This window comes from Neopsephotus bourkii, unplaced genomic scaffold (assembly GCF_033783945.1).
Source record: "Neopsephotus bourkii isolate Nb327-2 ecotype Australia unplaced genomic scaffold, CSIRO-AGI_Nbou_v1 NB_1624, whole genome shotgun sequence".
In the NCBI taxonomy this organism is placed as follows: Eukaryota; Metazoa; Chordata; class Aves; order Psittaciformes; family Psittacidae; genus Neopsephotus; species Neopsephotus bourkii.
The window spans coordinates 6,178,665-6,205,384 of record NW_026902099.1 but is presented as its reverse complement, the minus strand read 5'-3'; the positions used below and the strand labels follow the sequence as shown (position 1 = coordinate 6,205,384).

General features: G+C 37.0%; 1 protein-coding gene across 3 annotated transcripts in view; it reads right to left on the bottom strand.

Moving 5' to 3' along the window:
* Positions 1–7,913: 7,913 nt before the first annotated feature.
* Positions 7,914–26,720, bottom strand: part of POT1 (protection of telomeres 1) — a 70,012-nt gene continuing 51,205 nt past the window's right edge. For all 3 annotated transcript variants that reach the window (XM_061372955.1, XM_061372957.1, XM_061372956.1), the window contains 10 exons: positions 26,472–26,632; positions 26,090–26,178; positions 24,953–24,997; positions 24,530–24,686; positions 20,587–20,792; positions 17,706–17,841; positions 14,787–14,884; positions 13,168–13,259; positions 10,810–10,915; positions 7,914–9,796 (listed from right to left, as the gene is read on the bottom strand). In XM_061372955.1, the coding sequence (XP_061228939.1) occupies positions 9,684–9,796; positions 10,810–10,915; positions 13,168–13,259; positions 14,787–14,884; positions 17,706–17,841; positions 20,587–20,792; positions 24,530–24,686; positions 24,953–24,997; positions 26,090–26,178; positions 26,472–26,632 (1,203 nt within the window). In that variant the 3' untranslated portion in view covers positions 7,914–9,683. The remainder of the gene's footprint in view (positions 9,797–10,809; positions 10,916–13,167; positions 13,260–14,786; positions 14,885–17,705; positions 17,842–20,586; positions 20,793–24,529; positions 24,687–24,952; positions 24,998–26,089; positions 26,179–26,471; positions 26,633–26,720) is intronic.

The window sequence follows — 26,720 nt, the reverse complement described above, 5'->3', positions numbered from 1 at the left end:
CATTTCAGAATGCAGTCAGGTAAACCAGACACAGAGGCACCTTCAGTTTGGTATCAGACCAAGGCTGTCAGCTCCTTTTTCTATTCAGGTGCACAAATTCCATCCGTGTTCTTCGCTACACATGAAGCAATTTTAAATTAATTCCTGCAGGAGCACCAAACCTATTAAATATATACACACAAGCTCCTTTTTCTCAAAAAGGTAGAATGTGAAGGATAGCTTATCTGTTAAATGGATAAATCTGTTAGAGGAATACTTTTCCATGTATCAGACCAACACATAACAAACTACAGGGCTTGAGATATAAAAATTGGTTTCTATATTAGAAAGAATTGAGCTCTAGCATTTTGCCAGTGACGTTTCAAAGTTCTTTTGCCTGCACCGCTATGATAATTATACTTACTTTCCCATGATGGCTTTGGTAAGTGCACCACTCTAACAAGATTAACAAACATAACCATGAAGGATTTTTGGTGTGTTCACATAGTTTTGTTTTTAAGGCCAAATGTCTAATTAGCAATCAGCTGGAGCAGTCTGAGGCCAACATAAATCTTTGCTATAAAGTAAAACATGTTTATGTTTTCATCCCATTTTCTAAAAAGTCATACATCGGCAAATATGATTCATATCGTCCCGCCTATTGGTAGTGTAACTGCTTTGAAATTGCCATAATTACACAAGGGATGATTAAGGCTTACTGAGTACGAAAGCAAGAAGAGGGCTTATCTCCACATTTCCAGAGAAAAAATTATAATGATCACTCATCAGCATTCAAAGAAAGGCTATGTCAATCTCAACTCAAACTCTAAGAGTCTGGCATAAAAAGGTGTTTAATTTGCTTGAAAATGAAAACCAGCACTGGAAAACTTTAAAAAATTGTTTCCTGCCAGTTCTTAGCTACTTTTCATACCCAGAAAGCAGTATGCACGATATCAAGACTGGTGTATAATCTCAGAAGGTAGGAGATTTTCCTATTTGTTTCAGAAGCAATAAGTGAGGAACTCCAATCAAACTTGGTTTTCTCCATATAGAATAACTTTTGTTATAGTTTTAACACAGAGGGAAAATCTATTTCATATCTTGTGCATGATGCCCTGTTGCTTTGTCTGTTTCCTTAAGAAAAGCAGTAATTCAGTAGTGCTTCAGAGCTTTGAATGAAAGCCTCTAACAAAGTCATCAGGCAAAGCCCTTGCCACCTCTTCAAAAGACAAGATGAACTACTCAAAAGTGCTTTTAACAACCTCATTACTTTCTCAAGTGGGAGATAAGCAGTATTTGAACCCTTGGCCTGCAGCAAAGCTAAGAAAGGAAACTAAATTTCTTGTACTTGGTGGACTTGAAATGCAGTGACACCTCTTCTGGGAAAATGGGTGTGATGAACTGGCCTGTAGCTGCTATGTAGGTTTCCTATATTAATTGTTACCCTAACAACCTTTCTGTAACATCCCCCCCCCATTTTTCTGGTTCATTTATATGTTGCATCTGATCATAAATACACACAATCTACAACACAGACTGTCTCCATATGTGTGTCTTTGAGATACATAGCACACGATCCCTAGCTCTGGCTGTGTTACTGGCTTGACTGGCTTCAAAATGATGTCCATTAGTCATATTTTTTCTGTCCATGGAGATCAGCTAACAAATGCTTCAGATGCCCTCCTAACAAGATAACATGATTGCTTAGGCTGAGGTCTTGCTCTTTTAAGTAAATTACAATGAAATATAGTTGCAATTGTGATAGTCTAAAGGCAATTTTTCTGACTAATCCTTGTTTGCTTTCAGCTTGTTGTGTCAGAATTTATTTTTTCATTCCTGTTCTGTGTTTGAATCTCACTTGAAGGTCTCATCTAAGTTTGAAGTATGACCACAGTAAACTAAAATGCTCCTCTACAAAAAAACCCAAGCAAGTATAGATCTTACTCCCCAAGTATAGTACCTAACACATTTTTCATTCAGAGCTGTCAGTGTCAGACATTAGCAATTGCTTCAAATACTGACGAGCAGTTTCACCCTACCACTTGTTTCACTATGTCCTGAATGAATATCTGAATACATTGGTACACCTTGGAGCTTCTTCAGTTTCGCAATGCTTTTTGTATTTCAAGTGGCTGCAGAAGATTATAGTTGAATAAATGGACTGAACTGTCCAGATGATAGTCACTGCCTCAAGAAATACTTCACAGATTTTGACTTTGGATTTTTTTTTTTGTTTTAAGTGGACACATGAGCCTATGGCAAAATATATAAAAAAATAACGTCATAGTCTTGTTGGACAAAGCTGCAGAAGGACTCACAAAAGGCTTATTGGGATTTTCTCTATGCTTGTTTCTTCTCTTCATCAGAGCCAACTTTCAGTCATCATCCTCAATTTGTGTATCTTTATAGTAGGTTTCCCTTTGAAAGCATCTTGATGCAACCAGAACAGTAAAGGTAAACAGGAAAAGCTCAAACATCTTTCAGACATATGTCAAAGAGATTCTCATTACAGAATAAATGGAAGAGCAAAAGGCTCACGCTTTTTGTCATGAAGATTTTATTTACATGAAAACCCCCTGTTCCACAATATCTTCAAGTAATAATAAAATGAAAATTAGGAGAAATCTGTGGAGAATTTCCTAGTTCCTTCTTGTACACATTTATAAATGAAGCAGCATTTTGTCTCAGCGAGTACATACACCTTTGGGGCTGCAGCAGTTCCAGTACCATGAAAAGATATGATAGTGATTTGCTCAATTATTTGAAGCCCTTTCTGAACACTTGCATGTCGCTTAGTACTAGATGAGTTAATGGCTAATAATGCCACTGCCTGAAGCACAGCTGGCTAGAAATGACAACAGATTGACTAATTTCTATTAGGCTTAAAGATACTACTTTGTTCTGTACTGCACAAGACAGATAGGTTATTTGTACAATTAGGCCTTTAATGTTAAGTTCTTGTCTTGATTAAAATGCACAAGTCCTCTATTGCCAACTAGCATTTAAGTTGTGTGCATCTAATACAAGGAACGATACACCCTGCGAGTATTTAGTAACATGTTTTTCAGGTAGCTGAGAACAGCTTATTTCTGTCCCACATTATTTCTGCTCTTAATTTGGGAAATTGAGCCATTTATGGATCATAACCAAACTTACTTATGTTTACCAAACCCTCACATCTCATCAAGAGCCTGTTTTTGCTCCATCAGTGAACAGGCTAGAATTATTCTGGATTAACAACTTTTCACGATTTATTTATTGTGCTGTCAATATTTGTGCTGTTCTCTAACTAAAATCAGGATCCCTCCTTGTGGGTCATGGCCCACTGCACGGTGCTCCAGTTGGTGATGGGGCTCGTCAGCTCTGTGTTCACTGGCACTTTCAGGTACAGCTTCGTCAGCCACTGACAGCTGTCAGGTTTGGGATCTGGACTCATCTTTTATGAGTCCCTCAGATACTGTGCTCCAATACTCTATCTCAGTAAAGCTGTGGTTGCCAAAGAGGTGCGTATGTATTTGAAGTGCACAAGATAAGGCACTCATATAATTATGATTGAATACATGCAAATTGGTTACTCATGCATTTATTATGTATACCTTGATCAGTTATGCTGTTATATAAAGCAGTTGCATGGTATCCATGGTACAGAGGCGCGCACATGAGTAATCATGGATTACTCTGGTTGGTAAGCATTCAGAGGCTATTTTGAGTACACCTGTATGCATGAGAAGGCAACAAGCTCATGTATCAAAAACTCCTTATACAAAAATCTTCCAGTCACCTTACTACAGATAGGAAAGACTGAATGGAGAAGAACTTGTTCATGAATATTAGTGACACTTCTTATCACAGGGTATGTTCAGGATAGCCTCTTGGAGCCTAAAAGAGTGACAGTTTCCAAGCAGTGGTGTTCTATGCTGACTTCAGTTCCAGTAAAATAAGATTTTGGAATTGGGAACCTAAGTATGCTGACTGGGAGGAGAATTGCCTGAAGAATGAAACACTCCAGGAAGACAAGTTGATCTTCCATAAGAAAAAAAGTGCTTCAATACAGTGCCTCTTCTGCAGTCCCTGTTCTATTTAAGCAAGTATTTTCATTATGCTTTGAATCAGATTTTTTTTTTCCTATTGAGTTAATATTCAGACCAGAATGAGAAAAGATGAACTACCAAAAGCAGAATATACCACTGTCACATTTTTCCTTGTGTCGGTTTCAGCTGGAATTGATTTCCAGTTCTGATTTGCTTTGGTGTACGTGCTCTTGACAGGAGTATTTGGTGCAGATCTGTGCTTTCCTGACAGATATTAGCCGATGACCTCAATATTTAAAATGAGGTTTGAGTACCTTTGCCATCGTCACTAAGAAATGGGTTAAGAATTCCCTTCCCCATCACATCAAATCAGCCACCTCTTTACCCAGACTGAAAAGTAGGCCAGAGACATTCACATTTTTCCAGGTCTCACAGAAAAGCTAAACGAGCTTTGAAAACTCCTGCTATTTTTACAATGCTTTGGTAAGCTTGCTGTGAATAGGCACTCTTGCAAGGTACCATTGTGGAATATAGTCCTTGCCAGATAAAATGATCTGATGTGAGCAGGCCCTGGCACTTGGTGAAGAGCGAGAATGTATCTAGCTAATGATGAATGTTGTAGTTTTGCCACGTGAATTTTTTCCACACAGTTTTTAAATGGAAACCAAACAGTCATCTCTCATTTCAAATAGAAACAATTTCCAGTAGCTGAACCCAGAGGAATTAAACTTGTTCAGACATAATTGTGACTTACTAGTCTAGTTAATCACTTATAGATTGGAATAATATTCAAAAGGTTAATCATTAACAAATCATATAGATAATGGCAGCCAACGGATTTGCATCAGGATTTTCAAGTTACAATACCTGATTTTCAGAAAGGCTGTTAGATCTTTAAGGGGCACTCCTTGTTCTTTACTGTCCCTTCCTGTGTAGCTTCTGACTTTTATCTCTTCAAATTAAGCTTTTAAATCTTTCTTTTCTGCTGCTTTTTCCTGCAAGGACCCAAGCCACAGCATCTCGCTAACAAATGCAGACTGACCTGAAGGGGAAAAGCAATTCTTCAACTTTCTCTTTGATGTTAGTTGGTTTACCCTCGACAAAACACAGCAAATAGGGGAAATGTAAAGTAAACGTCTCCCTTTAAGACAGAGTTTGCACCTTTAGCATAGTAAATGTGGTAGGAAAAGAGTATCCTTGAAGATGGAGTATCGTATGTTTGTATGCCAGAATAACCGCATGGAGCACTGCTGTCTGGTGCAAACATGATACCCCTTGCTCAAAACAATACAAATCCCCCCCGGTAAATACACATCCTGCTTGTGACTGATCATATTTGTCATCTGAAAAGTTGCTTCAGAGGAGCTTTGAGTTGCTTAAGGGTCATTTGTAGACAGGAGAAGAAAGAAATGAAGTCTACTCAAATCTGTCACCAGATTTTAGTGTTCAGTTTTACCACTCTTTTAGTACAAAATTCAAGCAGCATTTCTAAACTGCCATTGTTCAGAGAATTGCCTTCAGGGAAGCTAATACATCCATAACTCAAATCTACCTGATAGCCAGTGTTGGAAATTACAGTTAAATTCAGACTCAGTTCTAAAGATGTAGCTGCACTTCACAAAACTGTATTTTAACAGCGGTAGTCCACAGGCTGTACACGCACAGGAGAAGGTACAGAACAAATTTATGATCAGAGCTTCACATTTGTAATAGAACAGTTATGGGACAAAAAAAAAAAAAAGTAATTTTTTTCTCTTTGCATATGTCCACATTAAGCCCCATTTCCTCCTCATTTACTTGCAAAAATTCAAGTTAAAACAAGTACCTACTAAACACAGGTTTATTCCTAGGCTTTGAATTTGCTCAGTTTATGGAGGCTGATAATGCTGCAGTAGTTTTACAGCATTACCTCGGCAGGCATGCACTGGAGCTGTAGCAAAAAGAAGGAAAACCACACTGTAGCATGGTTCTGGGGTGAAGCTCATCAGTAGCTTTAGCACAAATATGAGCTCATTAATGACAGCATAGTTCTGCTCTCTATTTTTCAAGCACTTAGGACCTGGTAATCCTTCATAAGATGGACGTTTCAAGAAATCATAGTTCTCATGGGAATCTCAGGTATAGGAAATGCTGTAAACAGGAGCTGCAGCAAACCATCTCAGACTTTCTAGTATCACTTCTGCCTTTGCTAGTGTCCTCTGAAACTGTTCTTTCTTTCTGTCCTTCTCCATCTTCTACCAAATTTCCTTGTTTCAAATTCTTAATATTCACTGTTCACTTAGAACAAAGTTTCTTTGTGGCAAATTCTCATTTGAATTTTTTTCTCTCCTCCACTGAAGAAAATTTCCTGCAGTGCTTCCATTCCATCTGAAGAACTTTAACTTTTATATTTGCTTTTTCACAACTCCATTTCAATATTTGGTCTTATCCCTTTTTGCATTGCCCCAGACATGTATTTACACAAGGGCTTCATCCAAAAGTAACCTAAATGGAGTTAAATTCTCGTGGATGTAAAACACCATGGTATTGAAGAACTAAAGCTTCATCTCTGCTAATACTATAAACTCCCTTCCTTCTGTTGCAAGCCCCAGCTGTTAGCCTGCGGGCTCTGTTGTCTTTCCTGCAATCCCCACTTCCTGCTGCCCAGTAGCCAAAGGATTAGTATTAAGCAAAGCATTTCAAAGTCTTGCCTGTAAATCTCTGGATCCCGTAACAGCAAAAGCTGATGAGAAAGTTCAATCACCACTGAGCAGCAGGTCACCTACCAGGAATGACTCTGCTTCTGCAGTATATACTTATTTACTTTATGTCTTTCCAATTGAAGTTCCAAGAGAGTGTGAGGCATCAAAGATGTTAAATTCAAATTATGTTAGAGAGACTTCCAATTATGTGTTTTTAAACCCCATCAATACAAGGACTTCAAAGAGCCCCATCCCCAAAACATTATTTCACATTTATGCTCGTTTCTTTTCTTCTGAAAACTTCTTTTTTTTCTTATTTCAATTTCACCACTTTATGCACTTACCTGTGTAATTGATGGGGGGTGGGTTCATGTTGCTTTACTTTTCTTTCATAGTTGTATAAAACAAAACACAGCCCTTGCCCATAGGGATGTTGCTTGCTGTTCGATGTAATTCATTCTATACAGATTTACCATTTAGCCCACATTTCTAGTAAGAAGCTGATGCTTTGATGCAGTTACCCTGTATGCTGCGATGTATGTGTGGATGGAGGAAGACAAGATACCAGGAAGAAATGCCTGGATTTTTCACTGGATGTGAATCTGATTTGCTTTTGGTTCAACTTTTGAACGTCTTTAAATACAACATTATCTTTTTCGGGCTGGGATTCTTAACCATTAAAACACACATTAATGTTTCAGAACTGTAAGTCACATACTTGATCAAGAAACTGAGCAAGGGAAACATGACTCGTGTTTGTATTGACGAAGTTGCTAGTAACGGCTAAAAGTCATTGCTGCCCAGGATGCTCAGCTTTCAAAAACTGGAGTCTCATGGTGCTGTAAGTTCAGGACACAGCGATCTCAGTATTCCATCCACCAGTCAGCTATTCACAGGCCACAGCGTTTGCCAGGGTAAGCACCTGAAGGGCCGAGTCCCATCTCTGTGACTTCCACCTTTCTCTATATAGGCTATCAATGAGACACAGACATTTTCAACTGTCTGTGCACTAACTCCCTTCTATACAGTGATCTTTAGTATTGCCAAATAAATAGTTTTAATAACTAATTAGAAGTATTTCTATGATTTATATTTAGAAAGAGAATTAAGCATATATGTTTCAATCCAACAACTATAAAAACATTAATTTGGAGCATTTTCTTGGATGAAAGCTACTGACAAGAAAAGTTTAAAACCTAGAAACTAAAAGTACAAGAAAATCTCAGTATTTGTAAAATCTTTACTAAACTTTTTAATACAATAGTCAAGAGTAGAAAGTGAAGTGACACATATGCAGGGTTTCTGTCAGGGATTTTGGGCAAGGGATGTGGTGAAATTGATACAGTTTACACTGAAGCTCAAAACATTCTTGTTTATTATTTTATAAAGACTTATTTAGAAAAAATATACAATATCAATATCTGAGTTAAGAAAAAAATTAAAATAAAAATATTTCATTCCAATGTTTTTATACACTACATACAATAAAAGCAAAAATGACTGCCTTTAACCCCTAACTACTGAAATAATTTGGATAGGGCCAGTGTCTACATTTTTTATAATATTAAATAACCTGTTCTAACTATCACTGGTTTATCCATTAATTCACAGATTTTGGCAAGCTTTCATAAGACAGTGCTGCTCCTCTGTAAGCTGCTTCTCTGTAAGCTGCTTGCTCAATTCCAAAGTTGTTTTTTACACATTCTTGAAAGGAAATATCCTCTAACCACTTTTGATATTGATTTTCCCCGTATACCAATCAATAAAGAACAATCTCCTAGTTTATGACATATAAACCCAGTATAATTCTTTAGAGTACCAGAAAATTATCACCAGATATTGAGATGAAATGACAAATTGCATAATTGAAACAGCCCTGAAAAATAATGTCATCTACTATCAGAATAACAATCTACTTACAAGTATTCCATCTTGCTTCTGAACTGCCTTAAAAACCAGCTGTTTTAAATATTACGCAATTTTGCTCTGATGGAAAGCATTTGACTTGACAGTGATTTCTACGTTAATAATCCTTGGAGAAACATGTCCTGAATTTGTTCTACAGACTTCTGAATGCAAAGTAAAACCACTGAGTAATTTTTCTAGCCCAGTAGTATTTTTAAGCCACTAGATCAGTTCTGTAACTCTAAATTTAGTCATCTAATCTGATTACGTGAGGCAGAAAAGGCAGATCTGGGCAGTGTAATCTGACAATAAATTCAGACAGATATGTGAGAGCCTTTGGAAACACACACCCAGCTAATAAGCATGCTAACAACTCTGGTACCCAGTAGGGCCACCTTAAAAAAACATTATATTCTAGTGAATGTCAATATTTATTTTACAATTTTACCTTACTTTCATAGCTTGACTTTAATTTTAGTGATAAACATGACATGGTCACGTCGTATCTCCATCAAAATTTACAGTAACTGGTGCACACAGCAATTACCTTAGTGATTATCAGGAAGAGTTCTGTCTAAACGTATGTATCGGTGCAAAATCAAATTAGTCTAAAAATGGCCAACCTCCCCATCAAACTGGCTGCAAACAGTAACACATGCTTGCACAAAGTTGTCTGAGAGGAAGTTTACTGAAGAGCTCCTTTTCCTTATCTCTGCTGACCTTGTTTATTTTAAAACAGAAATGAACAAAGCAGCAACATTCTGACTGTACTTTCTGAGTAAAACACCAGTTTAGAGTAACCTCATTGCTGGCTTCTTGAAGGACAGGTGAATACCAGACTGCCTACCTCAGCATGAGCCAAGCAGCCTCCACTGAAAAGCTTAGCACCTGCTCTTGCCCTCAGATCATAAGGCTGTATTCCAGGAAAGTAGTAAATACATCAAAGCATAATTTCCATTCATATTAATATACAAACTAAAACTTCATACATACAGGTTGAATTCCAAGAAAGGAACAAAGATTTTTCATAGTCTCTGATCCCAAAACAGGAAGTAATCCAGTTAAGAATCCAATTAGCAACACATCGTTATATAACATCTTCAACAATTGTAGTGTCAAAAATTTGGTAATAAACTTGATGATTCATTCCATCTCTGACATTATAGGACTTGATGAAGCATTCCAGCCACGGTAAGTCATCTACAAATAAAACCAAATTATTGTTGAATATTAATTTCAATTTTTTGATAGGACAGAAGTGTAATTTGGGCAGGATCTTCACTAGGATATCTAAAGTCATACAACAGTTAATAGGAAAATATATGAATTACTGATTTTGAAATTCCAATTTGTACCTTAAAATTTCTCATGCCAACTGAAATGGTGTTCAGTGACAAATTCCCAAGCCTTGCCCTCCCCTGAAGCACTTGGCACCAGCAGTTGTACCACAGCAAAGCACATATAAAGACTTCCCAGTGATAAAAACTCATTTCCTTGTGTCTCAATGAGACAATTTTATCAGTCTCAAAGGTAACATCCTTGACCCCCTTTACAACAGGGCCACTTTTTATAGGTATGGTAAAGACCCCAGCAGGGTTATGGTGGACACTGACAGCCAGGTGTTTGGAGGGAATACATTCCAAAGGTTGAAGCTGTGGCAGGGACACAGAGCTACTTTGGGCATGTGTAGTTCATGTAGAGATACTTTCTGCTGCAAGTGAAATACTGCACAAAACCCCTTTGTGCTTGGGTTTGGATTAAGTTTTTGCTCAATTTCCATGGAAGTTTGCTGCAGTAAGGGATGCTCTAAATCAGATGAGCATTCAAAACTAGAACCTCACCCAAAGCATGTGCCATGTACCAAATTCCTTTTCAGTTTTCCCTAATGTGTTGTGACAGTACGAGGGTGTTCTGGTTAACTTCCATACACATACAAATGACACGTTAGTGCCTGCATAGGCATGACTGTATTCACATATCGCTGCATGCTACATGTGAATTTACTGAACCATTGCCTTTGTTTCTCAAAAGGAAGTCCCACTATTATAGGAATGTACTGAACAAGTAACTGGAACTTTTCTTACCAACTCCTGCATTTCTCTGTTCTGAGTTTTGCCCATGCGTAATATGAATTCTAAGACTTTGCATATGCAATAGCAGACTGAAAGACCCTTTCCCTTCCCATTCCCCTTTTAAAATATCAGCAAGCTGACCTAAGTTTCCTCCTGGAGGACAGAGGGCATTCATGATCATCTGCATCTTCTGCTGAAGAAAATCACTAGTTAAGATTTCAGAGGCAGGAATTTTGAAGAACTTTTCCTGGAAGAGAACAGAAAAGTATGAGGTGTTGGAAAAGGGGTAAGAAATCATTAGCCAGAACCCTCACTGCATGGGGTTTTTCTTATAATTAAAAAACTTAAAATTATCCAGATAGGTAACACAACAGAAGACCAATATTTCTAAAACTGTTCAGATACAGAAAAAAACCCCAACAAACTGTCAGAAAAAAAAAAAAAAAATCAAAGTCTGTATTTCAGTACCCCTGAGTATTCAGGGACTAGAGCCACTCAGAGAGCACACATATAACTGGCAGACATTTCTCATAAACCTCCACAAGCAAACAGTGTTATAGACAGAGAGGATATTCAGTCCTCCTCAACAGTCCCTCACCGCTGTGAGCAGAGCATTTTGAGAAGAACAAAGTGACTTGAAAACAAGGGGGGACTGCAACCTGGCTTCATACCTTAGCACAACTATCATTTTTGGATAGTTTTAGAAACTATGGAGAAAGAAAGGTACCTTGCAGTATAAGCCTGAATGGAGGAGTAAGATAAAGAATGGAACACTGACATGCCACATAAACCTTTTCTGTGTATTTTTAAAACATATACAGTAAGCATGACTCACAGAAGTACCATTTTATTTTTTCTGTTTGTTACCTGCTTTTGTATCTCTAAAGACTCAAAAACTTCTTTTCTCAAAGTGAGCCAAGGTTTGTGATGGCACTTTCTTCTTTTTGTTAAAAGATACAAATACAGAATTATCTGCCTTTGTGTAACTTTTCTGTGACATGTTTTTTGGAAGTGATCACAAGTTAGCAGATAATCCAGTAGCAACATTGACAGACAACTACTTTTTCCTCTTACTCTTCCAATTCTTCTTCTGACTATAACACTTTTAAATTATTTTCCTTCAATGTCTTCTTCTATAAAGAGGAGAGGAAGAAAAGAACCGAGAGCATTCCAGCAGAAGCATGACTGGAAATTAGCGAAGTTGCATTTCGAAGTATCCCAGTTCCTTCTCAGGTGGTGCTGGAGGACCCAAGTTTAGGCTTGGAAGGTACTGTCTTGTCTTCGAAGTGCCACCACCAGGAAGGCTAGAAGCTGGCACTTCAGAAGAAACTGGTTTTATTTTTCCTGCAGCCAAGCTGTAGTACTAAGCAGTATCCATTTAAGAATCTGAGCTACCCTGAAATGGAGATTTTTAGACATGGTTTGAAAATCTTTCCCCCCATTTTCCTTTTGCAGTTTAGTTTCTTGATATAAAAAGGGAAAAGGACAGTAGTAGAAAGAAAAGTCGACTATCTGAAATGGGGACTGCAATCTTTGACCTCCTTTGCTGCTAATGCACTGTATTTAAAGAAAACACACAGGTTTTCCAAATATTTTTCCTTACAGTCTTAAAATTAATGGATGAGTATTCCCTTCAAAGTCTCTTTCAAAGTCACTTAGCACAATGGTGGAAAACTTGTGTATATATATATATATATATATATATATATATATATATAAAACTTGTATATATACATATATATATATACACACATTAATTAGCATTGTTGTAGGAAAAAAATATTCCCACTAAATTGTTTCTTTGTCTTATTTTGGATAAAGTTATAATTCTGAAGTGCTACTACACTGACTATTTTCCATTTATGTAGACAGATTACTCCAAAGTGTATTGTGAGATCCTGATATTCCCAACTATGAACTGCTGGAATCAAAATGCACTTATAGAAAGACAAAAGGAATAATAAAATACTAATGTATTTTATATTATAATTCTATTCTTTGCCAAGCTCTTCTCACTTTTTTATTATTCTCTTTTTAAAATTATTGACATACCATCTCAAAATTTAGGATAGTAACTATAATGGGTATATACATGTGTGTATAAAAACCAAGACAAACCAACCAAGCAAAAATAAAAACAACACAAAAGGTAAAACAAAAGAGGAAAAAAACCCCCACAAAGTACAGCGCAACATGTATTTCTACTGCACAGAAAAATACATCTAACGGAGTAAATTCCCTAAGGAGGATGCCACACATACACAATTCATCTTCAACCCCAAATCAGAGATGTAGGAAGCAATGACCAGCTCTTGTTACTAAAAATTACATTCCATGTATCTTCATTGATGGACATTACAGCATTTGCAAAATTGTCCTTGCAAAACACTGCAGGTAACATAGAATGAATATTTCTGTACATACACTTGCTATTTTGAAAACCAATAAAATCCAAAGCCACATAATCTGTACAGTCTACCTTTACCTATACTTACTTACATAGTCAAGAAGGTATGCATCTAGTGCTCCTGTTCCATCAACCAGTGTAAACTTCATAATAAAAACATACTGGAGTGGCTCAATGCCTAAAACTGAATTAAAAAAAATAAAATAATCAATTTGTTTCTTAGAATCAGTACGCAAGACTATTAACAACTCAAGCTGACAATATTCTTCCTTTAACAGAAACTGACTTTGAAGACTGCCATTAAATGTATAAATTGAGAAGCCAAAAAAAACAAAGGCTCTGAATAGCAAGAAGTGGTTCACATTTTGAGAGTGTATTGCAGTCGGCCTAGAAACACTTTAACAGATCAGTCTATAAACACACAGAATTTTTTTTTTAAGCACTTATTCTCATCCTAGTAAAAGAAATGCTAATATTTGCTTAGATCTTAGATACTGCCTTGGTAGGTTCCTCCTCCTCCTCCTTTTATCCACGGAAGATTAAAGGAGACTTGTTCTTAATTCAGTGATAGGAAGCTGCCATTCCACCTGAAAACATATCTTCTGAGGAAAAAAATTCTTTCATATGAGGTAGTAAAAACTACCAGGCAAAGCCTTATTCAGAAAAACTGCTGGCAGTTCTGAAAACATTCCAGCATACACAAATGACTGTAGTCATTCTCTCACTGGCAGCAGTAACTGTCATGCTGCAAACATAAAATATTTTAAACATACAAAGTTACTGCAACTCTTCATCAGTCTTTTCTGGGTACATCTATCTAAATTGGCTAGTCATTTTATGTTCAACTGATCTGATATACTTGTAGGTTACAGTTTAGTCTGAAAATAGAGATGATAAAGAGTATTATATATAAAATAGTTCAAATGCAGAAAGCATTTAATGAATATTGATTTCATTTTGAGAATTAAATGTCAATTGCAGATGTTGTAACACTGCCAGTTATTTTTTACATTTATTTAAGAGAATATAACAGTTTATTTAAGAGAACCACTGTACTGCTCAAATAGTTTTTTTCTTTAATAAGACTTCTACTAAGCTTAGATACTGCTAGATATTACAAATTAGTATGTTAGAACATGAATGGATAAGTATGAGAACATTCTTTTATGTGAAGTTTTAAGCTCCTTTTTATCTTCAGCATTTGAATGTACTGACTACATAAAGTAACACAAAGCATGTAACACATGTGTTACAGTATAATTCCTTTAAATATTATTTCTTGCAGACTCTCTGGAATAAGCTTAGGATCAATTATGCTTACAGAAGAAAAAAGCCTAAGTTGCAATAGTCATCTTTAGGTCAGAAAAAATATATCTTCAAAAGGAAAAGCGAGACTAACTTCTAGGACTGCAAGCAAGTACACAGTTTAAAACTGACATCTGCAACCAAAAATTCATCACATTTGTGATGTGCCACAATACATGTTACTAGGGATACCTATGGTAAAGGAAACTAACATGTAAAATCCTTTAATTAATACTGTGACAGTTTCAAAAGTAGAGGTGAATAAATTTTACAGCATCATGTTCAAACATAACCATAAATGACACACTTCCTGTACAAAACTGTAACCCAGAAACCAAACCACTTCATATAAACACTTCAGAATCAAGGCACAACAGTACTTCAGGATAGTAACACGTCAGCTGACCTTGTGCTATTTCAGTTGGTTCCCATGATGGTGGTTGTTTTTCTGCTACCATGGAACTTAGACTCTTGATAGGCTTCGGAGTTGAACACTGCTTGCACCTAGCATTTAAAACAAGATACTGAGACTAAGCAAACACTGATTTATTTATACTAGAAGTTTCTGCACAGGAAAAAAAAAGAAACCTGATTTTCTTTTTGATTTGCACTCAGCGGGAGGGCAAAAGTATTTTTATTGCTGTTTAAAATAACTGTTTTACCAGATAAACAAGCTTTAGACCACACCAAACCCCTTAATACTCCTTTTGAATTACCCCTGCAGAGAAATAAAATCATGTTGGTCTGGAAAAGAACAGCCTTCCATTACCTAAAGGGGGACTGTAAGAAATGCGGGGAGAGGCTTTTTACAAGGCTGTGTAGTGATAGGTCAAAGGAGAATGGCTTTAAACTGAAAGAGGGTAGATTCAGATTGGGCATTAGGAAGTTCTTTGCTGTGAGGGTGGTGAGGCCCTTGCACAGGTTGCCTAGAGAAGCTGTTGCTGCCCCATCCCTGGCAGTGCTCAAGGCCAGGTTAGATAGGGCTTTGCACAATCTGGTCTAGTGGAAAGTACCCCTGCCCATGGCAAGAGGGCTGAAACTAGATGATCTTTAAGTCCCTTCCAACCCAAACTATTCTACGATTATAGGATCACTACATTGCTAAATAAACATTCATATGTCACCACTTTGCTGCTTAGCAATACAAACACCACCTTAACTTTGTAAAAGCAGGAACGAATCTGAATTTGTAGCGCACTAAAAACACAACAAGCTTAGAAGAGAAATTTGGCTTTACACATGTTAAAAAATATTAACTATGACTTATTAAAACAATGCCTCTTATTACTTGTATTTACACCAGTAATTATAAATTTTACATGAGACAGCAAATGTTGTAAGTGGATAAAAATGTTGGAGTACTGTATTTAACACTGTTCTCATTTGCCTCAAGGAATAAAATTACCAAACAACAATTTTTTTTTTCCAAATTTAGCTTTTGCACTAGTATATTACAGTTAGAACAAACCAGACATTTTTTACCTTTTAGAATTAGATGCAAAATTTGTCATAAAAATCAAAAACACTGGTTCTGCTCAAGTGATATAAAATCAAGCTCAATGAAGCTACTTTTTTGCTTTAAAAAACCCACCCAAACTTCAATAAAGTAACTGAGCTGGGGATTTTTTTATATGCAAGTGTGTTTATGATTTTTATATTTATATATAAATACGCATGCATATATGCACACACATAAATACTTATACAGTTACCCAAGCTCAGTGCTATAGCAAAAATAAATTTGCTTTTCATTACACTACCCAGAATCTTTTTTAGACTTTGCTAAATATATGCTAGTGATAAAAAAAGCACGTGGAACAAAGCTCTGAGCTGTCACCATTCTTGAACCATGAAGGAGTATGTTCTAGAGAGTTGGTTTTTACAATTAGCCATTTAAACAGAAAACATCTGAAGGCGGATTGTCCTTAGCTGGGAAAATACATGGATTATTAAAGTGCCGGGGGAAATAGTTTGTACTGGTGAAGAATCGGTCTCAGTAGGAATACCTATATACTGTCTTTATTTAAAAATAAATGGCCAAAAGAGCAAAACAATATATGGCAAAGAAAAATAATTATCTGCCTTCATTTTATTATTACCCTATGGTAAACTGTCGGGTCATGTGAAACATGCAGTATTTCTGCACAGAAATTTTTTTTTCTGCTTACAGGACCGAAGTAGTGGAACTCTGCTCTGCTTGAACTTACTAGGATTGCTGGGAGGAAGGACTCAATAGCTTGCACGAAGTAGACTCCCATATCTGAGCTTGGTAAATGCATGCTACTGTGCATGGGAGAACTTACTACTGCTAGCTCTCATTGAGCAGGAGCACTGTACTGCATAACATGGCTTCAATACCAGACCTAGATGGATGTGCTGTACTGCACAGCCTTGGAACTGTGGAATTCAGAAACCCCCTGAAGTTCTCTCTACAGTGACTGATATCCACAAATAGGTGTTGTGGACCTCAATAAATGGCAAATGCTTAGGAAAGACTGTCCAAAATCACAGAATCACAGAATGGTTTGGGTTAGAAAGGAGTTCAAAGCGCATCTAGTCCAACCTCCTGCAATGAGCAGGAGCATCTTCGAATAGATCAGGTTGCCCAGAACCACACCCAGCCTGGCCTTGAATGTCTTCAGGGATGGTGCATTCACCACCAATTTGGGCAACCCATTCCAGTATTTTACCATCCTGTCCTGGGTTTAGGACAGCACCCCTTGTCCTATCACAACAGGCCCTGAAAATCCCTTATTTCTTCAAAAACCAAAGCTTTCTCAGCACTAAGAGAGAGTGAGATGTGGGTTGACAGCCTGAAATTATTTCCTGGGTCTCTAAATATCATGTGCATACAAAAAAACCGCCAGCATACAATTTTAAAGCAACAAAATGTTTTGACTTTAGCGTAATGTATAAGACCAGAAAATGCATTTAATGTATTTTTCTGGCCAGAAAATGGAAGATCTGAACTAAAAGTGGAAGATTTAGGAATTCTGCAGCCTAAAGAGGTTCACATGTGCGTTTTTGTCTCTGTAGCATACTGCCGTACCCTCACCTCACAGGGAAGACTGAACCTGGGACACTGTCATTAAGGGCATAAAACTTATAGAGCAAGATAAAGCCCAGTTGCAGTTGAGTCTTTGGAAACAAAGTAGTAGTATGGCACTTCATCCCTGATCTTAATACTGATGATCACATTATGTATTCTGCATCAAAGAATCTTTGGCTAAGTTATGCCTTGAGCACCGTGTTCTGAATTACCGAAAAAACCTGAACCTACTTATTACTGCTACTACTAAAATATCAAAAAATACTTTTAACCTACCCATAATATTTTATGTTCCCTTGGAAAAGAAAAGGAACTGAAAGATCTAGTAAGTCAAGATCATGTTCTGTGGATCTCACAGGAATAACACATTTAAATTTCTTTGTAAGCTTCCAGATTTCTTTTAATGTTCCACCTATTAAAAAAAGAAAAACATAGTGGGTTTTTTGAAACTATAATCAAGAATAAATCAAGCAACTTGCAGTTCTTGGCTAGTAAGATACTGATTTCAGGACCTTCAATAGAAATTGAGATCCACTATTGAGAACTGAGAAATTGATCCATTACCTTCTCACTCTTACTCAACAACAGACTCAATAAAGAATCAAAGATGGACATTAATGAGAGCAGATGCCTTAATATCTTCCTCGCAGCTATCATTGCAACCATGAAGTTGTATTTAGTTACCATCATCTTCATATAATTTTTACTATGATTTTACCACAACTTCGAGAGAAAAAACCCCAAATTGACTATTTGCAATTGCCCCTAAAATCTATTAAGTTTTAAGTAGCAGTTTATCACAAAGTAGTAATTCAACCACGTCATAATTGACATAAGGTGGGAAACACAGAACCACGAAACTTCATGCTAATTTGAGGGCCATGCTATGAACACAGAAGAAATTTAACATACTAACACCTGGTATCCTAAGATTTTCCAGTTCCAGTGACAGGAAAAGGTTAAAATTTATTGTAAGTCACAGGATAACCTGCCTTCTGTCTCTATAGTGTGGCCTGCAGAACTGATTAAACAATCTTTTTGACATTTCAGCAATTCAGTGGAAATGTGGTTAAATTTATTAATTTAAAACATAGAGAGCAGTTATTTGGACATAGTTCAATAAAAATATATGATTTAATCAGCTTGTGAACAAAAACTAAAAAAGAAAGCAAGCTGTTTTAAAATAAATATATTCTACAACTGTGTTGTTTACCACTAACTATAAGATGCTTCAAAGAATTTATGACAAATAATTAGGAGACTGGATTGTAAAATATTTATCACATATACTTGTCACTTGCATTGCAGAGGTAATAAGAAAATAAAATCAATAAAATTATAATATTACTGGTGACTGAAAAATGTACAGCACAAAACCTCTTCAATAAATTTAACTTCCAGTAAAACAAACAAACAAACAAAAAACCCCAAAGAAAACAGAGGCACAAATATTTGAAAACGCTTCCCAAAAGGTTATAAAATTAAGGTCCTCCAAGTACAGTGAGACATATAAAGCCTCTCATGTATATTTAGCTCTCATTCAAGGGATTAACATACAAAACTCAGGGTAGTTTTAACTGACATTGCTAAAAGGTCTCTAGAGTTTCAAATTTGCTGTAATAAGAAATTACATCAAGCAAATGTATTCTGGCTTCTAAGAGACTGGCATAAACCAGAGAAAATTGGCAAGGATTGACAATGGCATGAATCACAGCGATCTCACATACAAATAATGAAGACATGCAAGAGTGTTAATCTTCTTGTTAACAGTAACATTTCACTCTTCAGTTCAACAAACCTGTAGCAATGGTTATAGATTCCCCTCACTGCCTGTGGAGGGCCACATAAAATTCTGTCCATTACCCAACTATTTACTCAATTCCAGCCCAAAAGATGCCAAACACTCAAAAAGAAGTCCTTGCTTCAGCATAATGATTATGAGAAAGAATACTGTGTTATAGAAGAGCAAATTGCTTGTGTTTAACAAACGGGTAGAATCTAGACCATGTTTGTCTAATAAAAGTCGTATGTTTGGCATTTGAGGGTTGTCTGTATCTGGAAAAGTGCTGGGAAAATTTCTATGGGGACTTCAAAATCTCCACCTCAAAAATTTTAGAGATAAATATTAAAATGGCATGTGGCTTTGACAAGTTTCATGATCAGTGTTCTGGCAAAAGTGTGAAAACACTCATTATGCCTTTTTCTTGTGCTCCAATATAAAGCACGTGTATCCACATACAGAAACACTTAGCTGCTGGCACTTCAATACTCGAAAAAAAGATCTACCATATATATATATGGGCGGGGTTATTTTAGGAACATGCAGTAGAAATAGAGTATTTTTTCTTTTGTTTTCACAAAGATAAGGTTAGATTGAGGAAAAAAAAAGGAAAAACAAAAATCCAGTTTGGAACATAAAATGTCTAAAACAAAGCAACTATCAGAAGTAGTTGACCATAAAACAACTATAAAACAGAACTATAAAACAGAAGGGGTTTTGTCATTGACCCTTACACAAAGGGCCACCTGACTTATTCACACCACCACTTCAGCACAACTGAAGACTTTGTTTTAAACTCAGAATGGTGCTATATGCAATTGTTTTCTATTCAAAACATTGCTTATTATTATTACTGCTAAATTGCTTTGTTTAAACAGTCAGTGGCTATTTTCGTCCCCTGAGGAAATCTTATAAAAACCACATCAAAAATACCTCCTGCTGCAAGAAGCTCTATTAGTCTGAAACAACACTGACATCCAGAGGCTGACAAAGTTAATTCTAGGCTTGTATTATCAGAAGCTTTCAAAAAACTTTTCCACATTAATACGAAAAACAGGTTGGTTTTTTTTTTTAGAAGACTCTGAGTTCTCAAATCAGAACTGAGAAAACAGTAAGCACAGCTAGAAAAAAACCCAGAGATGTTAATTTTAGCAGAAACAATAGTAAACTTAGTGGTATAAAGTAGATCTTGTAAGATTTTCATAGATGACTTTTTGCTATTTGCACAACAGTAACTTAAAAGTTCCAGCTGAGTTTGTTTTTGAAGACGCCTTTATGATCATCTCTACTTGAATACAAGTTCACATATCTTAAGTTTATATATGCTCAGAGTGGACACCCTGTTGTAATAAGTGGTATATTTGCAATTTGTCTTACCTTCTATCATAAGCAATGAAGTTTCAGGATTTTGAAGAATACCTTCATGCTTTACAAAATGGATAGCTATGTTCCTTTGTTTCTGGTCTTGTGTAGTCCACATTGCAGAATCATACCATGATGTGTTGTGTAATTCTGGGTTTGAAGCAGGAATGGCAGAGCCTTGTAAAATCGAGGCCAACTCATCTCCATGTGGAACTTCTTGCCTAGAACAATTTCCAAAGTGAGGAAGTAAACTCTTAACAGCTTCTCCTTAGGCAATGTAGCAACAAGGACAACAGTACTCTGAATAAATATTAAAATATAGTCATGAGACTTAAAGTATATACAGGAAAAATAACTGGTTTATATCAGCTTAGACATTTGTGGTTGTATAGCAAATTATGACAAGAGGATTTTTGTGTTAATAAGTTTTCTAAGTAATCTAATTTTAAGATTATGGCTCAGAGGCAGCCTTGTGACTTCATCCAAATGTATGTAAAAAATGCCAGAAAATAAATTATATAAGCTTCATATGATTTCAGTTGGGCCTGAATCCACATTAAAAGGGCCACACAACTGCACACCATTTCAGCAGAGTGGAAAGACTGTGTAAGCTCATATAATTTCAAGTTCTATGCTCTAGCCTATTTTATTTTGCATATCTGGTGGGTTGGGAAGAAGGACAGGCACACAATAGCTTCATGTATGCCCTGCAAAGGGAAAATCTGCAACTCTGCACCACCAGTTTCCTTCTCATTCTGTCAGCATGTACCATTTGTGCATTTCCAGCTGTCACTCAGAGAAATAATGCAGGTCATTCAAAATTTTACCAATATTGCCACCAACGGGCAAAAAGCCAGTGGTTGGCACACAAAAATGCCTTTGAATGTTTTCTCCTAAGCAAGACAGGGCTTCAGGAATAAGAACCGCGATTAAAAAGGACAATGAAAAAGCTATTTCACAAAACATTGAAAGAAAGTAGGTGCCAAGCTTCAGAGTTGACTTCTGCAGATTATTCTGACAATTTCACTTTCAAACCTAGAGCAGCTGCTTCCACCAGTGAGTAGGGTAATTCCTGCCTCTGAAACCAGATGGTGATAATTCTGCTGTGACTACAGAACTGCCACACAAGAGGTCTTCCTGAACCTGAACTTTCATTTCATGAACACAGTGCTGTTCACATGAACTCTTTCCACTTGTATTCCTGGATTACTATTTTAAATGCAACAGCGGTAGACCTAACGTAACAGACCATCTTTCTAGATATACCCATTAAACTCTTCCAGCCTCTACAGCCTGCCTGTAGATTTCCTGCAGAGGCAGGAATGGAATGAATTGGTTTTGAACTAAGCTACACATGAGGGTTGAAACTTCTGTAATGTGGATACATTAATAAAATTATCCACATATATTGACATTTTGCTATTTACAGAGAAACTTCCAGTCAAAGTCTAAAAAACCAAAAATAAATCTCTCAAGGATTTTATACACCAGGTGTTACGTGCATCTTACTGCACCAAGTGTTATATAATCAAACTTGCATTGAACGTCAGTAGTTCATGCTAAGAAAGCATACACCAAAACAGGAAACAAGTGCCACAGCAGAACATGTAGGAGAGAACTATGTCTTTAAATGTTTCCTTCCTGGGCCTCTTAACTCACCCAAATCCAGGCTGCAGTACAGATCCACTAATTTTCACCTTGGCATAAGGATAAAGTTCATACAGAACAAAAAAATTCTACCAATTGTATCTGCTTACTACAGAGTTGGCAAATATATCAAGAAACTAAGAAAAGTAGGCAAGATAGATAGTAATTTTCTCCTTCTTATACTTGGTAATAAAGACCAGGTATGCTGCTAAAATGACAAAGCATTTCCTCTAACATTAGCAACCAAGAGAATGTTATAACAACGTCTGATAAGGACCAAAAAGGGGCAAGCATACGACTTAGCATTCAAAAGCTGTCAGAGAAGGATAGTAGGGGCCTTTTCTTGTCTCAGTATTTGTATGTAATGTATTTTCACTGTACAAAAAATTTCAAAAGGTTAGGAGAATGCTACCATGCCATCTTTTAAGGAAAGCAGTAGTTTAGTTTCACCAGTAATAATAAAACTGCTTGCTTGGGACAGAGGTGAGGCTACGTCAGGCAAAAAAAAAGTGACACAGGATTCAGATGATCATAAATAGGACTGTATCACCTCATTCAGTAGTTTAATCAAAACCAGGCCATTTCAAACAGTCTCAGAATCATAGAATAGTCAGAGTTGGAAAGGCCCTTAAGATCATCTAGTTACACCCCCCCCCCGTCATTGGCAGGGACACCTCACACTAAACCATACTACCCAAGGCTGTGTCCAACCTGGCCTTGAACACTGTCAGGGATGGAGCATTCACAACCTCCCTGGGCAACCTATTCCAGTGCCTCACCACCTTTACAATAAATCATTTCTTCATTATATCCAATTTGAACTTCCCCTCTTTAACTTTTAACCCATTACCCCTTGTCCTGTCACTACAGTTCCTAACGAATAGTCCATCCCCAGCACCCCTATAGCCCCCCTTCAGATACTGGAAGACTGCTATGAGGTCTCCATGCAGCCTTCTCTTCTCCAGGCTGAACAGCCCCAACTTTCTCAGCCTATCTTCATATGGGAGGTACTCCAGTCCCCTGATCATCCTCGTGGCCCTCCTCTGCCCTTGTTCCAACAGATCCATGTCCTTTTTATGTTGAGGACACCAGAACTGTACACAATACTCCCAAGTGAGGTCTCGCGAGAGCAGAGTAGAGGGGCAAGATCACCTCCTTTGACCTGCTGGTCATGCTCCTTTTGATGCACCCCAAGATACAGTTGGCTTTCTGGGCTCCAAGCACACACTGAAGGTGGCTCATGTTCATTTTCTCATCGACCAACACCCCCAAGTATTTCTCCACAGGGCTGCTCTGAATCTCTTCTCTGCCCAGTCTGTAGCTGTGCCTGGGATTGCTTCGACACAGGTGTAGGATCTTGCACTTGTCATCGTTAAACTTCATAAGGTTGGCATCAGCCCACCTTACAAGTGTGTCGAGGTCCCTCTGGATGGCATTCCTTCCCTCCAGTGTATCAACCGAACCACACAGCTTGGTGTCATCGGCAAACTTGCTGAGGGCGCACTCAATCCCACTGTCCATGTCAGCAACAAAGATGTTGAACAAGATCGGTCCCAACACCGATCCCTGAGGGACACCACTCGTTACTGGTCTCCAGCCGGACACTGAGCCATTGACCACAACTCTTTGCCTGCGGCCATCTAGCCAGTTCTCTATCCACCTAGTGGTCCACCTATCAAATTGATGTCTCTCCAATTTAGAGACAAAGATGTTGTGTGGGGCAGTGTTGAACACTTTTCACAAGTCCAGGTAGATGATATCAACTGCTCTACCCCTGTCCGTCAGTTCTGTAGCCCCATCACAGAAGGCCACCAAATTGGTCAAACTTTCTTTCATTTTTAGAAAAGCAATGATAAAACGGTCAGTGAACTCACCCAGGTCAGAAAAAAAGACAAAATACCAAGGCTAATGGTGTTTCTGTGGTATTTTTGGATCTAGAAAATATGCCCTCTCTGGAAGATACACTTGAGTGAAAGATACTTTTCTCATTCATTTGGAGACTATGATACCTTTTTGCATATCCTATTTCAAATCCACAATATAACTTCCATATGGGAAAAACTGCACTGCTAAATTTGAAAAGAAAGAAAGCTTCTTTCTTCAAAAGCACTCAAAGGACTCTGTAAAAAAAGGAACTCATCTGATGTTTTCAAATTTTCCTACTATCAGTGAGTTTCAAATCTTTGCTCAAAATGAAAAACATTTACATTCAGCTCATGTTACACAAAAAAGATGAAAATACACTGAAAATTTAGACATCCGAAAACCTATAGAACAATTCATAATTGCTTTTATTGTGTGAAACACTTACAAAGAGTTGCATTTGGAACAATGAAGTTTAACAGCCTGATAGAGCTTCTGGGGTTTATAAGTTCCCAGCTTTGCTCTAATGCGGTACTGCTGAGGAGCCGTGCTGCTCAGAACGGTTTTCAGTTCTGTGTTATTCAGATCCAGATGACTCGTTAATACTGTAAAATAATGAAGACAAAACAAAAAAAGTTGTGCATATCTATTAAACACCGTAATATGTGGAATATGGGAAATGGCCATTCCAAGTATGCATTTTCCCTTACTGTCCAGCTTCCCTTCCCAGTTACACCCTCAATTTATCAATATAACATGTTACTACAGTCTTTCAGGTAAATCACAACAAATGCTGTTGAGCTGTTGTCTCAAAAATATTTTTGTTCTTTAGTGAAAGTAAAATCTATGTTTAGGTAAAAATGTTTCCTACCTGTAACAGTTAACTGCTGATACCTCTTCAAGTCTGATTCAAAATCTAAAATAAAGAAGAATTTCCTAATTATTTTCGTTCCTTCTTTACCACGCGGGCACACAAAAACAGACAGACAGGCAGATAGATACACATATAAAACCAAAAGCTGAACAAAGGAAAACGAAGATCCCAATAATGTATGGAGACAATACTGCAAAAGGAAAATGCAAAGTAAGCAGCAAACATTAATTATGAAAAGTTAATATATTTGAGGAGAACTTAGTGTATACATTAAAAAGCAATGCCCATCAAAATGAACACTTTTCAAATGCATACTGTGAATGATACTGCTAACATAAACTGTATTTATTCCCCTGTAATCCCTCTGGACAAGAGCATAAACACATTATTCTAAAAGCACTGTGGACTGCCTAGGGCCTTCACTGAGCAAACTCTACTACACATGCACAGTACAGTAAATATGTGCAAAATTATTTCTAAATTTGCAGTGTTATGGTCTAGACATGAGGGATTTATTCTTGACTTTTGCACCCTTTTAGAAATACCTGTGTCAGAGTATGTTAATAATAGCTAAGTACCATGTGATTTTGAAAGCTAGAAGCAAAGATGCAAACTATGTGCAAACACCATTAGAGTTTAATTCATTTTTAGTTTTTCTCATTCTGGGTTTAAAATACCACTGGAAGAATAATATGGGAACTGTAGAAGTGTCTGTAAAATACTACTTTTCCATGGCATTGCACCTTGCAACTCTGCCACTGACACAATTTTCCATCCAATGGCTTTACAATGGCTCCTCAAACAAGCAGCTGTTTAGTAGTGTTTTCGGTGTCTGCCTCTGAGTAATCCCCCTTTAGAGGGAATTAATCAGTGCTTTATAATCTAATATAGTATGAATAAGACAACACCTGTGTTTAATAATTTATTCACTGCCTCCTATGAAAGTATTTTTCCATGTATATGAAAGACTTGTGCTGCAAGACAGGTTAGGGTAATGTCAATTTCCAGTCTAATAATCCAAAAGAATCCTCTAAAGCTTTGTGTCTGAAACTAACATACACTTACAGACACAATAACTGTGACCTTATCTTGACCATGTATGTGTTAGAAGAAACAGCTTTCAATTGTTCCTACCTGTATCATTGTAAAAAGTGTCACCTACTTCGACTGAAGACATGCTTTCCATATTCTGACTGTCGGACAGATCCACAGATTCTAAGAATCTATAAATAAATAAATATTTTATATTCTATATATTCAGAAGAGAATAAATGTGATAATTATTACAACACTACAGAACAGAAATCTCAATACCTACTCTATTTTAAATTAAAAAAATTAGTCTTTATTTACATAACCCCCCAAATACTATTCATATTAGTAGTGCTAAAGATGTACGGTGTTCCAGAGCTTCCGGTTCTTACATATTTACATTTCTGATCTCTATAGTTGCATTAGCTTAGAGTTTTCCAGAATCAGCTAGAGAAAAAAACCCACCCCTACATATAGAACTTACACTTTTAGATCCTTAACATCCGGGTGACTTTCTGGTAAGACTCCTATTCCTCGACCATAACCGGTACCTCCATGAAGATGAAATTCTATATGTGAGGCATCTTCACTATCAGCACTTGTTTGTTTTGTACGAATACTGTAAATTCTCAGAAAACTTCCAATCTGAAAAAAAAATAAAAATAAAAAAATATTGGTTGCTTACTCGGACTAAATGACGTAACAGATGAGAATTTCAGGGACCTCTGGAGAG